This window comes from Leptodactylus fuscus, chromosome 2 (genome assembly GCF_031893055.1).
Source record: "Leptodactylus fuscus isolate aLepFus1 chromosome 2, aLepFus1.hap2, whole genome shotgun sequence".
Lineage (NCBI taxonomy): Eukaryota > Metazoa > Chordata > Amphibia > Anura > Leptodactylidae > Leptodactylus > Leptodactylus fuscus.
Window position 1 is genome coordinate 233,981,373 of NC_134266.1, and position 16,439 is coordinate 233,997,811.

Here is a 16,439-nt window from a genome sequence, read left to right on the forward strand (position 1 = left end):
ACACAAGAGCACAGGTGCAGAATGAATACAAGCAAACAAATATTCAAGTAGTATAGATAGAGAATGGTAATGGAGCATAAGAATATTCAGCATAGTACTGAAATACAGGTACTATTAATACTGAAATAACATCTTGCCGCTCTGCTGTACATGGCTTTTGTCTATAACATAATGTCAAGTTTCTTTCTATATGATTATATTATTACCTGTGATCACAATGCCAGGGCACATCAAAGGAAGCATCAATGTGTACCATTGTCTGCACCAAAAATTAGGAGGTTAATGGATGGGTTCAGCTGCTAAATATAATAACTTCCTTATTTACGTACATGTATGTCATCTTGCATGTATTAGCAGCTGCAAAGTGATGATTTTGACATGATGTTAGTGAGTACACCTTATATGTAGTCTGAATACTACCTTCTGTTATGTTAGTGATATCCCAACAATTCGTTACACTGTAGCTCTGCTTATGCATTCATTGTCACACATGTATTGTAGAAGATAGGAAAGGTGGTAATTACTGCAGGATCTTACATGATATAATGTATTTATGTACTAGCTTCTTCCCGCGACTTCGTCTGCGGGTTGTTGTTGTTGGTGATCCGCCTATATTTAGCGAAATGCGCTTGGCGATGATCCGCCTGCGTCCGTGTGTCTGCTCTGTTACATCTGTGCATATGCGCAGCAGACCCAGCGGTGTGGAAAGAAGAGCACACTGTGCTGCAGCACTGCCTCAGCTCTGCTACATCAAGCAATTTGGATTACAGGGGTTGTCTTCTGTCAGTGTGTGAGCAGCTTCTGTGCTAGAAATGGCTGAACAGCTGTTGCTGAAATTTGCCACAGGTCTCCCCCTACATCAGAGTCCGAACACCACATTCCCCTGTCTTACGCACACAAACTGAACCCCACATATACTCCTTGTGCCCACACACAACCTGCATGTTCTGCACTCTCCTGACCTTCCATGAGACTCCCTTGTGAGTGGCTTTCACAGTGTCCTCTGCAATGCTATATAGCTCCGCCCACACAGTAGCGTGATCCTATCCGAGAACAGCTCAAGGATCTGTGCTGACGTCATCAAGGTTCTTCAGCGTAGTGTGAACATTAAATCATTCATAGCGGTCGCAAAGCCATGTGTTTTACACGGCTAAAAAGTAGCCTATGTTTCATTCCAGGTTACAATCTATGTTTGTGCCCAATTTCACGCAAATCAGTTCAGCCGTTTTTGCGTGATTGAGGAACAAACATCCAAACATACAAACACACATAGTAGGGTATAGGGTACTACAGGATTATACTGTATAATGTATGCATATACACTGCAGGATTCACCGTCACTAGTTCCAGCTGACCCCGGCTGCATACTGAGTGAGGGGTATGATAGCACATTCCAGATGCAGCAGCATTGCTTCCCAATATCAAAGTTCACCAATGATTTTGGCCCTTGTACTTTGCACTAACCCTTACCACTAACCATAGCTATACCTAGGATTGCAGATCTTGCACCTTTCCCTACTAATTCATTTTATGGCATTGCTAGTAAGTATGAGTATACAAGTCCTATACCCAATGTGAAAGAACAGCCCTTCCAAAAGGTATGTGGATATAAGACTTAGGCTTGGTTCACATCTGCGTTTGGGATTCTGTTCTGGGAGTCCGCTTGGACACAAATGGAAACTTATATGCATAGAAAAGTGGTTGCCTGGGAAAACACACGGACCCCATAGACTATAATTAGGTCTGGGTGGTTTCCGCATAAAACATGTGGAGAGAGAAGTGCTGCTTGCGGAAACCATGAGCGGAAATCATGCAAACCCCATCATTGTCTATAGGGTCTGCGTGCTTTGCCAGGTAACTGCTTTTCTATGCATACAAGTTTCCATTTGGGGGCTCCCCAAGCGGACTCCCTGAATGGAAACCTGAACGCAGGTGTGAACCAGGCTTTATCTATGCAGATTCACTCATAATAAAGAAATAATGGTAAAAAAATATACAATCTAAAAAAAATATATTTTACATGTTTTGACCATTATTTCTGAATTTGCAGTGAGTTTATATACAAAGATTCTGTATCCAGCAAGACTTTGTGCTAACCGCGAATACTGGGCGAACTGCAAGAGGTTATGCGCGGCTGCTTCCCTCATACTATTCGCTCATCTCTAAACCCCATCTCTGCTAATATGGCTATGAATGGCCTGTAAATATATACCATATACTGCAGAGCTCCAAGATGAAATCTAAATGTTTTTTATGTCACCTTGTGGTAGGATAAGCTATGATTTCACAGTTCCAAAGACCCTTCTGTTTTATTTTTATTGTTGTGATTGACCTACTTAACAGTTTTTCTACAAATATAACAGCACCACTTTGCTTTGTGTTATTATTGCAGGTTTTCACAAACCACTGCCCTTTTGTGATGGGTCCCATTGAATTCCTTAAGGATTGTGTCACTCCTGATCTTGACATTCAGGTAGGCTGAGCCTCTGCCTTTACATACAGTAATGGAATTTTATAAGTGCTGTTAAATTATGGTCTGCCATAGTGCGGTACAATGAAGGCACTCGGGAGCTGTCCAGAATACACCAGTGCTGAAGCTCCTGACACTGTGGTGTCCGTCTCCATAACTTGTACCAGTCGTGGTCAACACAGCATATTGTGCAAGTCTAGTCCTGACACTATGAAAAATGTTCCTGTTCAGCCTGGTTAAGGTCAAAGGGTAGACATATACAGATATATACAGGAATACATATGACATTTTTGCACATCTGTATTCGTGGATGACGTTTTCTCCATATATTATGTTTAGTTAATAATAGGATTGGGCGCCACAGAATTTAAAACGATGAAAAAAATGGCAAAACAGTTTTACTGAGATTGGTTCTACTTTTTAGCAACATGTACCACCAGCATATAAAGAATATATAAAGTGATCCATATACATGAAACATGCCATAGCACCCCATGACAGAAAAGAGCAGCTCTTCTGTTCATCAGATGGGTAGAGCACTCAGTATACAATACATACAGCTCACATGCCCAGACAGCTCAACACTTCAAATTTGCCCCCAGAGGATGAACACCAGACACATAAGGGCTACATGCAACTCCATTTCTGACCAATTGGGCATCAATGATTTATATCAGATTCTATTCTTAAAGGGCTTTTCCAGGGAGAGTTTTAGTACTTACCTCGGGTCACATGATCCCAAAGTTTCCACTCCTCCATGTTCAGTGCTGCTCCTCCTTCATGTCCATGTTCATTACCTATATTGTGGGGGCTTTACTATTATAATCATTTATTCAGCCAGTTCCTATAGTACAGATAACTAGCAGTAAACATGTGAGTAGAGGTAGGAAACAGAGTGATTCTGTTAGGACTGACAATGCAGTATATAGCAAATGGTAAATACCAGTCAATATTAAAAAGGCTAATACAGCACAGAACGTTCAGCTAACCCAGAGCCGCACCAACCCCAACCCCGCAGACATGTTCACCAGAGCCCCTGATGGTGGAGATGTACTTGAAGGCTACTGCTGGGCAGGGCGGCACAGGTCAGAGAAACCCGGACACACTCTGCACCACAAATCTCAGTAAAATGGGATCACTCACCAGCAGGTCCTTGGAGTAGAGAATATCCGATAGGCCAGGAGGCACTGGTTGGTGGTAGTCAGAAGGTAGTAGCAAAGCACCAAAGCATAGTCGTCCAGTCTGGTTCATCAATGAGAGGTCAGCGCAGTACAGAGGAAAATCCAGAAAAAAGGTCAAGCAAGCCAGGTCGGTAATAGGAGAGCAGAGCGGTACAAATTCAAGTTCAAGGAGCAGAGGTCTAAAGGCAAGCCGGGGTCATCAACAGGAGAAAGCAGGGTACACAATCAGGAGGCAAGAGAAGAGCCAGAAGGAAAATCAGGAGGTCAAAAATGGAGTCAACAGGATATAGGCAGGGAAGTGCTAATTTCCAGATAGAAAACTGTATAGCCAGTGGCGAGCCAGAGCCATTATTAAATAGGCCCCGGCCCGCAGTCTGACTTCTAGCTCCACAAGTTCCATGTCCTGCTCAGGCGGGGACCATCAACCCCCACACACCACCGCGGAGTTTCCAGCCCACCACCCGAGATCGGGAAGGAGAGGACCGGGAGCAGCCACAAGGAGAGGACCGGCAGTGGTTGTGGAGGCTCCGGCCCTACTCCTAACAGATTTGGGGGCTAGGTTCTGGTTCCAATCACATAACCCACGGTCACCCAGAAACCCATGGTTTATTTGCAATAGAACCTGGAGGAAGTAAGTTTTAAAAACTTTCCCGGAGAATCCCTTTAAAAATGACATCTGATAGACATCCCTCCCCTTTGATAACAGAATAGTAACCACTTTATGGATATTTACCACTGGTTTTACGCCACAACATAACATAAAAGGTTGCAATGTTTGTTGAATGAGCAATTTTGCACCACGAATTGAGATTTATTTTTTTTTGTACGCCACCGATTTCTGAAAAGAGGCTGTGTCAGGGTAGGACTCAGGTGTCCCTGGGTCAAGCAGATTTATTATCATTCATGGTATAAGTTGTAGCTCTGCACTTCTAGATGATATACATTACACTTTCTGGTACACATAGAGACAGAGATGTGCTTGATTTATTCAGAGGCATCTGATTCTTAATAAATTAGATGCATCTCCACTGTGACGTAGCATAGGATACGCCAGTCTTAATAAATTTCCCCCATTGTTTTTACTTGTTATAGTCTGACTGAGATTGACAAGTACGATGAACCATGTAGTAAGGAGACAAGGAGGTACAAAGCATTGGTAGTGTATACAGCTTTCTACTGAATGCCATTTACATCGGTCTGTAAATGAAAATCTTTGCAAGTGAACAGCTCTATTGTCCTGGACAAATAAAAGTCTGGAAAAACACTTAATACAACTCTATATGGATATGGAGAGAGCTGAGAATGCCCATTCAGTTATACAGGGGGCGGTGTTGTACTTGCTTCATTGTCACTCCACACAACTCCTCCTAACCTTCAAAGTGATGATGATGATGATGGGGAGCTGGGTATCTGTAGGCTCCAAAGTGGTGGACCCCACAGCAAAAATTATTTTTGCTCATTATCATTTACACCCTGTGATATAGCCAAGTGATGCATCCAGTCTTCTACAAGTTTCCATTCACCACCACTATTTCACCACGTCTGCAAGGTATACTCTGACACTCCATTACTTAATATAGTAGTCTGATATAGAAAGAAGTACATCTATCTACAGTTCCCAGAATACATTGCAGCTATGTAGAGAGTTGGGCTATGTCTGTTATCTAAAGGCCTCATCTGAGTTCAGTATTCTGTCAGGAGTCCGCGTGGTGACCCCTCAAACAGAATACCGAACACATTGACAAACACTGAGCACTGAAAGTACACGAACCCCATAGACTATAATGGGGTCCATGTGTTTGCCGCGCAGTGTCCGCACGGAACATGCCGAGAGGAAAGTAGTTCATTAACTACTTTCCTCTCCGCATGACTTGTGCGGACACTGAATGGAAAACACATGGACCCCATTATAGTCTATGGGATCAGTGTGCTTTCAGTGCTCACCGCTTGTCATTGTGTTCGGTATTTAGTTTGTTTGTTCCCTAAATGGAATAACAAACATAGATGTGAACCAGGCCTAAGAGCTAACTGCTTCCAAGTATGGTAGCCAGCAATGGTGCAACACAACACATTGCATAGGAAATGCTCAGTTAATCGGCATACCTTTACCTACATCTGGATATTATGAACTTAGGACAGAATCCATGTATCAAAAATGTCAATGATCCCTCTTTTCTCAGGACGTGCACACATAATCCAGCCAGCACCACATATACTTTGCAGTGGTTAATGGCCACATAATGTGCGCTCGCCATGAGACCGATAATAGCTTTATCATTGTGTGTGGTGGTGACGGTATTAAACTGAAAATTACGGTTAACCAAACTAAAAGCGTTATATATTGTCATGCGACTGTAACTCATATTGTATTATGCTTCAGAGCATTTAGTTTCTATAGTAACACTAATAGTTTAATAAGCAATTTAATAAATGCTCTACATTTTCTTGTTGCTTTACCAGTGTCCAACATCTCACCTGTATATTTAACCTACTATGACTAAAGCATTACATAACACTAGAAATAATATAATCCTGTATATAAATAGTGCTAATAATCTAATTCCAGTGCTGAATGTAACATGTAAGTCATTGGTAAGTGTACAAGGTATACAGTCTAGAAGGAGTACGGATATGTATTATGTATGGCTCTGCTCACACCATGTTTCTAATGTACATCGAGCATACGTTATATAATCCTATTTACTCTCATTGTAACATGACATATACTGTGTGGTATACTTTTCTTTTTGGAATCCTATGTAGTTGACTACAGTTTACAGTACAATTACAGAAATGGTACACGGTGAAACAACGCATAATTAGAGATGAGCGAACACTAAAATGTTCGAGGTTCGAAATTCGATTCGAACAGCCGCTCACTGTTCGAGTGTTCGAATGGGTTTCGAACCCCATTATAGTCTATGGGGAACATAAACTCGTTAAGGGGGAAACCCAAATTCGTGTCTGGAGGGTCACCAAGTCCACTATGACACCCCAGGAAATGATACCAACACCCTGGAATGACACTGGGACAGCAGGGGAAGCATGTCTGGGGGCATAAAAGTCACTTTATTTCATGGAAATCCCTGTCAGTTTGCGATTTTCGCAAGCTAACTTTTCCCCATAGAAATGCATTGGCCAGTGCTGATTGGCCAGAGTACGGAACTCGACCAATCAGCTCTGGCTCTGCTGGAGGAGGCGGAGTCTAAGATCGCTCCACACCAGTCTCCATTCAGGTCTGACCTTAGACTCCGCCTCCTCCGGCAGAGCCAGCGCTGATTGGCCGAAGGCTGGCCAATGCATTCCTATGCGAATGCAGAGACTTAGCAGTGCTGAGTCAGTTTTGCTCAACTACACATCTGATGCACACTCGGCACTGCTACATCAGATGTAGCAATCTGATGTAGCAGAGCCGAGGGTGCACTAGAACCCCTGTGCAAACTCAGTTCACGCTAATAGAATGCATTGGCCAGCGCTGATTGGCCAATGCATTCTATTAGCCCGATGAAGTAGAGCTGAATGTGTGTGTTAAGCACACACATTCAGCACTGCTTCATCACGCCAATACAATGCATTAGCCAGTGCTGATTGGCCAGAGTACGGAATTCGGCCAATCAGCGCTGGCTCTGCTGGAGGAGGCGGAGTCTAAGGTCGGACCTGAATGGAGACTGGTGTGGAGCGATCTTAGACTCCGCCTCCTCCAGCAGAGCCAGCGCTGATTGGCCGAATTCCGTACTCTGGCCAATCAGCGCTGGCCAATGCATTCTATTAGCCCGATGAAGTAGAGCTGAATGTGTGTGCTAAGCACACACATTCAGCACTGCTTCATCACGCCAATACAATGCATTAGCCAGTGCTGATTGGCCAGAGTACGGAATTCGGCCAATCAGCGCTGGCTCTGCTGGAGGAGGCGGAGTCTAAGGTCGGACCTGAATGGAGACTGGTGTGGAGCGATCTTAGACTCCGCCTCCTCCGCAGGGCCAGCGCTGATTGGCCGAATTCCGTACTCTGGCCAATCAGCACTGGCCAATGCATTCTATTAGCCCGATGAAGTAGAGCTGAATGTGTGTGTTAAGCACACACATTCAGCACTGCTTCATCACGCCAATACAATGCATTAGCCAGTGCTGATTGGCCAGAGTACGGAATTCGGCCAATCAGCGCTGGCTCTGCTGGAGGAGGCGGAGTCTAAGGTCGGACCTGAATGGAGACTGGTGTGGAGCGATCTTAGACTCCGCCTCCTCCGCAGGGCCAGCGCTGATTGGCCGAATTCCGTACTCTGGCCAATCAGCGCTGGCCAATGCATTCTATTAGCCCGATGAAGTAGAGCTGAATGTGTGTGCTTAGCACACACATTCAGCTCTACTTCATCGGGCTAATAGAATGCATTGGCCAATCAGCGCTGGCCAATGCATTCTATTAGCTTGATGAAGCAGAGTGTGCACAAGGGTTCAAGCGCACCCTCGGCTCTGATGTAGCAGAGCCGAGGGTGCACAAGGGTTCAAGTGCACCCTCGGCTCTCCTACATCAGAGCCGAGGGTGCGCTTGAACCCTTGTGCAGCCTCAGCTCTGCTACATCAGAGCCGAGGGTGCGCTTGAACCCTTGTGCACACTCTGCTTCATCAAGCTAATAGAATGCATTGGCCAGCACTGATTGGCCAGAGTACGGAATTCGGCCAATCAGCGCTGGCCAATGCATCCCTATGGGAAAAAGTTTATCTCACAAAAATCACAATTACACACCCGATAGAGCCCCAAAAAGTTATTTTTAATAACATTCCCCCCTAAATAAAGGTTATCCCTAGCTATCCCTGCCTGTACAGCTATCCCTGTCTCATAGTCACAAAGTTCACATTCTCATATGACCCGGATTTGAAATCCACTATTCGTCTAAAATGGAGGTCACCTGATTTCGGCAGCCAATGACTTTTTCCAATTTTTTTCAATGCCCCCAGTGTCGTAGTTCCTGTCCCACCTCCCCTGCGCTGTTATTGGTGCAAAAAAGGCGCCAGGGAAGGTGGGAGGGGAATCGAATTTTGGCGCACTTTACCACGCGGTGTTCGATTCGATTCGAACATGGCGAACACCCTGATATCCGATCGAACATGTGTTCGATAGAACACTGTTCGCTCATCTCTACGCATAATGTATGTGCTGTAGAACCCTATGGAAACATCTGGCATGGATCTGTCCCTTGGAAGGGGTTACACCACACAGATGTTCCCCTTCCCCATTCAATTCAATGGGAGCACTAGAGATGCCAACTAGAGATGAGCGAACACTGTTCGGATTAGCCGTTCCGAACAGCACGCTCCCATAGAAATGAATGGAAGCACCTGGCACGTACACTTTGCTGGCGGCAGGTCGCCGTGCCAGGTGCTTCCATTCATTTCTATGGGAGCGTGCTGTTCGGAACGGCTGATCCGAACAGTGTTTGCTCATCTCTAATGCCAACGGCTGTATTTGGGTAATGTCTACTGGTCCTAGTGAAATTGATGCCTCTATATCCACCTCTATATTCTAAAGGCAGTAAAACACCCTCATTCTCTGGATTAGTGGGGGTCTTAGCAGCGGGACAGAACAGAGAAGTTGGCGGCAATGAGATGCAGAAAGGAACATCTTCTGCATATGTTATAGATAGCATGATCTTCCTGTATATGATGTAGAGAAAATAATAACTACATCGATGTACAATCATTGTGTCTTATGATACACAACTATGTGACACGTTCATTAAAACCCAGCCTGAACATCCAAGCTCTTGTGAAGAATTGGACTAGTTGTGATGACCAATTAACCAATGAATATTGACTTTCCCATTATTCATTGCTCACCATCTATTGCCTGGTAATAGGATGGGAATATTTATACCATGAATCAAACAGTGTTTACTGTGGTGACAGGCGTAATAGAACATTTGCAGCAAAACTGCTGTACTTTGATGCCGCTAACAATCTGGTCACCACAGAAATGCATATTAGAACATCATACGCTGCCTCTTACCTCTTCCAGACTATTTATTTATAATAGGGATTTTAGTTTAGTTTTATGCACTGAGCCACCTGCTGTTGTACATAATAAGAGCTTCCAAATGGGCTGCATAAATATGTCTTCCATACTGAGCTCTGCGCCCGCAGCCGGCACTGACATTCTGCACAATACCATGGACTACTTGGTCTCAAAGGTTTGTAGAATACCCGACAGTTATTGGAAATTGCCATATGTTTAGAAATAGTCTCCACTCATGTAGCAGAACAGTACAAATCTGAACATTGAATCGTTGTATAATATTGGGGTCATGGGAATGATGAAAAGACAAGGACAAAGTGGATGTTAGGAAAGAGTTAATGTGGAGTGATCTGAAGGAGCAGTGAGGGGAAGTTGAACACCAAAAACTTATTATTGGGTTGTCACGGGATGTTAAAGGGGTTGTTCACAAAGTCTTCTTTTAGTTTCTTCCCCCAGAGGTTTTTAGATGCAATACATAGACGCAGTGCCGCACCTCCCATGAGGCGACCTGAAGCGAGCGCTTCAGGCGGCGCTATGCCAGGGCCTCAGGGAGGGCGGCATTTTTGCTAACCTAGGCCAGTCCAGGACAAGCTGTCCTGGACTGGCTTAGCACGGAGTGGTGGTTTGGGGAGGCCACTGGAGCAGCGCTGCTCCAGCAGCCTCCCCTCACGCTGAGGCAGAGCGCAGGCAGTCTCTGGGCCTGCTCTCTGCCGGCGAATGGCGCTAAGCCCCGCCCCTTCGAGTCGCTACGCCCCTCCGCTAAGCCACGCCCCGCTCCGCCCTCTCCTCCCGGCAAGGAGGGGGGGGCGGCTTTCTGTACTTCGCCTCGGGCGGCGAAAGGAGCAGGTTCACCCCTGCATAGACGTTCCAGGCTGGTTCTGACACCGGGTCACGTGATTGGAGCTAGAAACTGGCCCTCCGCCTCCTCCCTCCTCATCCATTTTCACCTCTACTTACTGGGTTAGGGTTGGCAGAGTGACCCTGTGGTCAGGTCCCTTTCTTATGCTCTTCCCTCTAAGGATCTGGAGTGTTCCTTTAAGACAACAACCAAGGACTATCTTGATGGGTCTGCATAATGAAGGATGCAAATGAAAGCTACTGCTGATAGACTACAAACCTTGTCTTCTGGTGAAGAACAGAAGAAGAAGAAATGACCAAAACGGAGCATTTCTGCTCCTCTGTGGTAGTGATTAGAGATGAGCGAGTACTGTTGGGATCAGCCGATCCGAACAGCACGCTCCATAGAAATGAATGGATCCACCTGGTACTTCCACTTTGACGGCGGCCGGCCGCTTAACCCCCCGCGTGCCGGCTACGTCCATTCATTTCTATGCGAGCGTGCTGTTCGGATCGGCTGATCCGAACAGCACTCGCTCATCTCTAGTAGTGATCAGTGGGCTTTCAACACCAAGAACCCCAGTGAATGAAATGCATGACTTATCAAACATTTTATGGAATAATAACAACCCTTTAAAAACATTGTAAGGGGACAGAAGTGGCTTTTACATCTTACATCTTAGTCACTTTATACCATGGTAGGTGTTAGTATTGCCATTAAAATACAGAACTGAATTCAGTTATTTGAATAAGAATGAGGCACTTAAGACTTTGCTTCTGTGAATGGGTCAGTCTCATACCTTACCATGTGGTCTCTGTGACTGATGAGCTGTCCAACTGCAACATAGAAGAAAATTCTATATATCTCTATACTCAACACAGAACCAAGTACCAAATATCAACTCTTAGAATGGACCCACATCTTTACCAGTAATATCACTCGGTATGCACATTTGCTTCCTTTACCATTCCTCAAAGTGTTTATGATGCTTTGAGTACTGAACAGTAGACCGATGGTCATTTGACAACTCACAGCAGAAATCACTGTCTTGTTGCGAGCTTAGCCCAGATGAGCCACAGTCAGGCAGAGAAATGCATCTGTCACATGGACTATGTTTCTCAGACCAAACCAATTGGCTCTTATGTTTCCCATTGTACAATGCTGCAACAGATTTGTAACTTTCCATTAAAATCCCCGCCCCTCCCCTCTATACTTCTAGTATCAGCAATGTAATCTGTCGTTCAACCACAAGAGAGCATCACACTCTTATATATCCAGTGAAATGGAGTAAAGCATACCTCTGCCCACTTAATGCCCAGATTCATCAAGCTCAATTAAAGCCTCTAATGTAATGTAAAGCAAGAATGATCATTATGTTCTCTCTGTATTCACTTAAGTCATTATATGCAGAAATAACAACCGTAATTGAGCTTATCAGTGTGGCCCCAATGTCTGGTTTCTTTGGGAGAATACTATGTATTCTGGAAACAATTATTTGGTCATTGGAAATGAAGAATTGTTACTACTGACCTCATGCTATGCCAAACTCACGTATAGGACCATATCAAGCTCTATGAACACCCTGCAGTTCCTGGGATGGATAGACTAAATCAGAAGGTGAGCGTCCACTTACTTAAAGAGGATGATCTATAAATGACTGATAGGTTGGCATCCCACCTATGAAGAGAATATGGATGTCATGACTTCTGGTCTGGCAGACAAGGTCCCTAGTCACTACATCCAACTGGAGAAGGAATTTGAAGATGAACCTATAGCTCTCTTCACTAAAGTCTGTAGTAGTTACACAAGAAGACACGAATATCTAATATACCATTAAAGAGGTTCACATTTAGGTGATGGAGGGAGTTCCTAAATCCAAAACCAGATATGAATCATAAAGTGGGAGAATCTATAATGGACAGATTATATGTATCCATTTTTTTTCTTATTACAAAAATGCATCATAACCTGAATATGCCGTTGTATTGCATCATTTCAAGGCTTTGTTAACATATGAGCAACATTGGACTCTTTATCTGATATGTATAATTGTTGAAGGACTGACTACTGTGATCCCTACCAATCCTAAGAATGGGAGTCCCAGAGTCCAATTTGTGAATGGAGAATACATCCATCAATCTTTAGAATTGATGCATGTATTGGAGCTGTACTTGGTTATCTCCATCAGCACTGTAGCCAGTGAATGGAGTAGTGGTCATGCTCTATTTACACAGGACAGTCAGGGACATATCTCAGGAGCTGAACACCCAATGATCGTATATATATATATATATATATATATATATATATATATATATATATATATATATATATATGACCAACTACTGTGGATTAATGTCAACTTTCAGTGGCAGTTATGTAGTCCTTTTTGGACTACTATACATAATAAAAATTTTATGTCCCCCGATTTAAAAATGAGCCTGTGTGTGGTGTAAAGTTATTGAATAACTTACTTGCTGCTTTATTATGAAGTTATATGTTCCCCTCTGGAGCGATGACCTCCTCTCTGCTCCTGTGTTGCAAACAATAGGGGGAATTTATTAAGATTGGTGTTTCCTAAGCCATTCTTAATAAAAGCCCTGACTGGCAGAAAGCACGCTTGATTTGAGGTTCCAGTCTTTTAATAAATTAGGCACATGTCTTTGTGCAAAAATGGAGATCTACAGCAGTCTAGAACCGGTAAGATTTATGTTATAATGTCAGACCGAGACATTGTTACCTACCCCGCCCCACTTTCCATGCTACTCCGTCCACAGAAACTGCAAGTGAAGTGCAGAGCTGATGAAGTGGTGCATCTTTGGCACAAGAAGAGATGTGCCACTATTACACCCATCTATGGGAGTTGATAAATTTTCTCCAGTGCTTCCTGTATGAAGAGAGAGTTAAACTTACAATGCAAATCTACTAAGGTGAAATTGAGGCTCTGAGTTTGGACTGCTGTCCTTGCAGGAAACACTGTGTGCATCAGAGGAAGTCCTTGCTCCGGACGGGAGCACATAACATAACAATAATGCTTTGAGTGCACACAAGTTCATTTTCAAACAGGAGGCATTTTTATACTGCAGAGCTTCCTTATATGCAGTATTCTAAATTTTAGACTAGGACTATGACTGTCAATCTGGTAGTACATGGAGCCACTGCAGTAGTATCAAGTTTGTCTAAATAGCACCAACCTTATTCCTAGCTTCAACCCAGATGACACAATTTCAGAAATTCCATTATAATGTATTTTCTTGAATGCCATAGAACAGAGCTGTGATCAATGATCAATGCTTTCCTGAATTCATGAGCACATTCTGTTATTGAAGCAACCACAATGTTATAATGCAGAGCCATCTCTCCATGTCTTCCCTTTTTCTAGTAGTTAATATGGGAATATTATAGAAAGTACATTAGCTATGAGATTGACAAGGGATTACTTAGGCTTTAATTTATTAACCTGTTGCCGAGCAAGTAGACTTAAGGATCAGTGAGGTCTAGGAGAGATTCACAGAATAGATATGTGATAGTTATATCTCCAAAGAATGGATTATCTAATTAACATAGTAATAGAGTGCACATAAATGAACCAAGGACTGAGGGTGGAATGGATAAAATAGGAATAAACCCAAATCTTTCCTTCCAGCTTTCTTCATGTATTACATTCTACTTTGTTGCTAGTTGAATCACGATTTTGCTAAATAATATGAATTGTGCATTTACATTGTACTACTGCTGCAAAGTTATGGTAATGCCTTTTGCCACTGGCTAAATATAGGACTTCATTATGTCAGTATTAAAAGGATGTATTGCGTTGACTATCTTAGACATTAGTCTTGTACTTTAAGTGGTCTAACAGTACAGTTGTCGTGACATTTCCTTAAAGTGAATGTTCACCCTTGAATATCATTTCTTTAATTAAATAGTTTCAAGTTTCTGTGCCGATAAATTTCTTACACATTTCTTGTATAGCTGCTGGAAAATATCCTTATAGCTCCATTTGCTGTAATTCACCTACGAAGACATGGAGTGAAATAAGAGATAGGCAGTATATTATCAGTAAAGGGAACTTAGAAGTTCACGGAGCACTGTTTGCGTAAAGAATTCCGAGGTCTATTTCAGAAACAAAAATGAGCTGCAACGACCAAAGATATATTATGAAATTAAATGATCATTAAAGGGGTTTTCCACAATAAAAATTTTGAAACATTTTTGCAAATAAAAATTATTAAAAAATTATCAATTTTAAAGATTTTTCTTAATTGTGACAGTCTTTTATCAGACTTCAGAGGTTGCCAAAGAAAATGACCATAAATGCAGGAACACAATAAGGAAATCATGAAAGGATTTTTGACCCTGTAATCATGGTTGTATTCATTGGCAACTTATTAAGACAAAAACCTGTCACCACAAAGAGAAAAACTTTTAAAATCTGTAACAAACAGTTTCTTTCTTCCCTTGTAAGGATCCATCACTTCTCCCCCTCTTCTCAGTCTCTGCTGAATCTGTCTTGGTCCCTCTAGACAGACTGTCAGCTTGCTTAAAGAGGTATTCTAGTTGCTGCAAGTTATCCACTATCCACAGGATAGGGAATATTTGGCTGATCAGCAGGGGTCTGAGTCCATTGAGAATCTTGTTGATTCAGAGAATGGGGATCCCATTGCCCCATCTAAATAGAGTGGCAGGTCAAGTATGTGTACAGCTATCTCTGAGAGTTGCATAGAGAATCAATGAAGCGGCACCGTGCATGCTCAACCTGTCACTACAGTATATTCAGATGGGGTAACAGGCAGAGAGAGGTGGTAGTAATTTGCAAAATCAAAAAATCTGTGCAAGGTCTTGAGTAACAGTTCCAGCCAATTCAGTACCTCCGAAAATTCAGATACATGGCAAGAAGACCTCAAGCTGTAATGGTTTAACCCAGGAAAGGTAGTTCCTGCTGCTCAGACTGACACTTCTCCAACTTGGCATACAGTACAAACAATGATGTTGAAGATAGAAAGAAAAGGAAACATAAAGCTGATAATTATTAAGGCCCTGCAAAAAATTAAGGTATAATTGAGGTATAGCACTAGATATTTGTGTAGAACATCTTGTAAAATTTCACTAACACATTGATGTAACACAGCTGGGGCTTTGATAGACTAGAGGGCAGGACCAAATGTTCATGGTGACCACTTCAGGTATTGAATGTGGCAGTGGCTTAACTAGGAGTGGTGGGGCCCCAAGGCGAGCATTTGACATGGTCCTGAAGACCCTGACTGACCGACCGCACTCCCCCAGTGGCCCCTGCACAAAGTATTATGAAAAAAGTGAATTTGTTCTGACCATATCCTTGTACTTTCTTTAGATATCTCCTCTATTTTGGCATATTTAAATTATTTGGGAATTGTTTTCAGTTTCCACCTGTGGGAGGGTTGCGATATTCAACTGCCACATAGTGGGGGATTCTTTCCCCTGTTTGTCTTCCCTTCCTTTTTATGTATAGCCTTGTTATACTTTTGATATTCATTAATAAAATTATTTATATATTTTTAATTTTGTTTGATTTCTCAAGTTGTTTTTGTTTTATAATATATTATACAATACAGTCACCGGCGTTATCTGGATGAGGGGTATTAGCCCAGAAACAACTTATCTTTACCAAGGCTGGAAAACATGTACAAATAGTTGCAAAATGACTCTGAAATGTCTTAAAAATAATGTCATGCAAAATTATTCCAGTGAGTAATCTAAAGATGAAAAGAGATAATGGAAAAACAGCGAGACACCACGAGAATACAGAATTTGGGAAATTATACTTGACTTTTTATTTCTTCTTGACATTATTGTATACACAACTTTTTCTCCTTGTACAGTCTAATAAAATTCACTGTAGAACTTGTATAAATTCAGCAGGTCCCGACAGATCCCACATTTGACCTTATAGCATACCTTATTC

At 42.7% G+C, this 16,439-nt stretch overlaps 1 protein-coding gene across 1 annotated transcript in view; it reads left to right on the forward strand.

Annotated features, from left to right (window-relative positions):
- The window catches only part of NCKAP1L (NCK associated protein 1 like), a 164,956-nt gene that overhangs the window by 112,332 nt on the left and 36,185 nt on the right, over nt 1-16,439 (forward strand). The window contains exon 26 of the mRNA XM_075265865.1: nt 2,393-2,473. Coding sequence (XP_075121966.1) covers nt 2,393-2,473 — 81 coding nt within the window. The remainder of the gene's footprint in view (nt 1-2,392; nt 2,474-16,439) is intronic.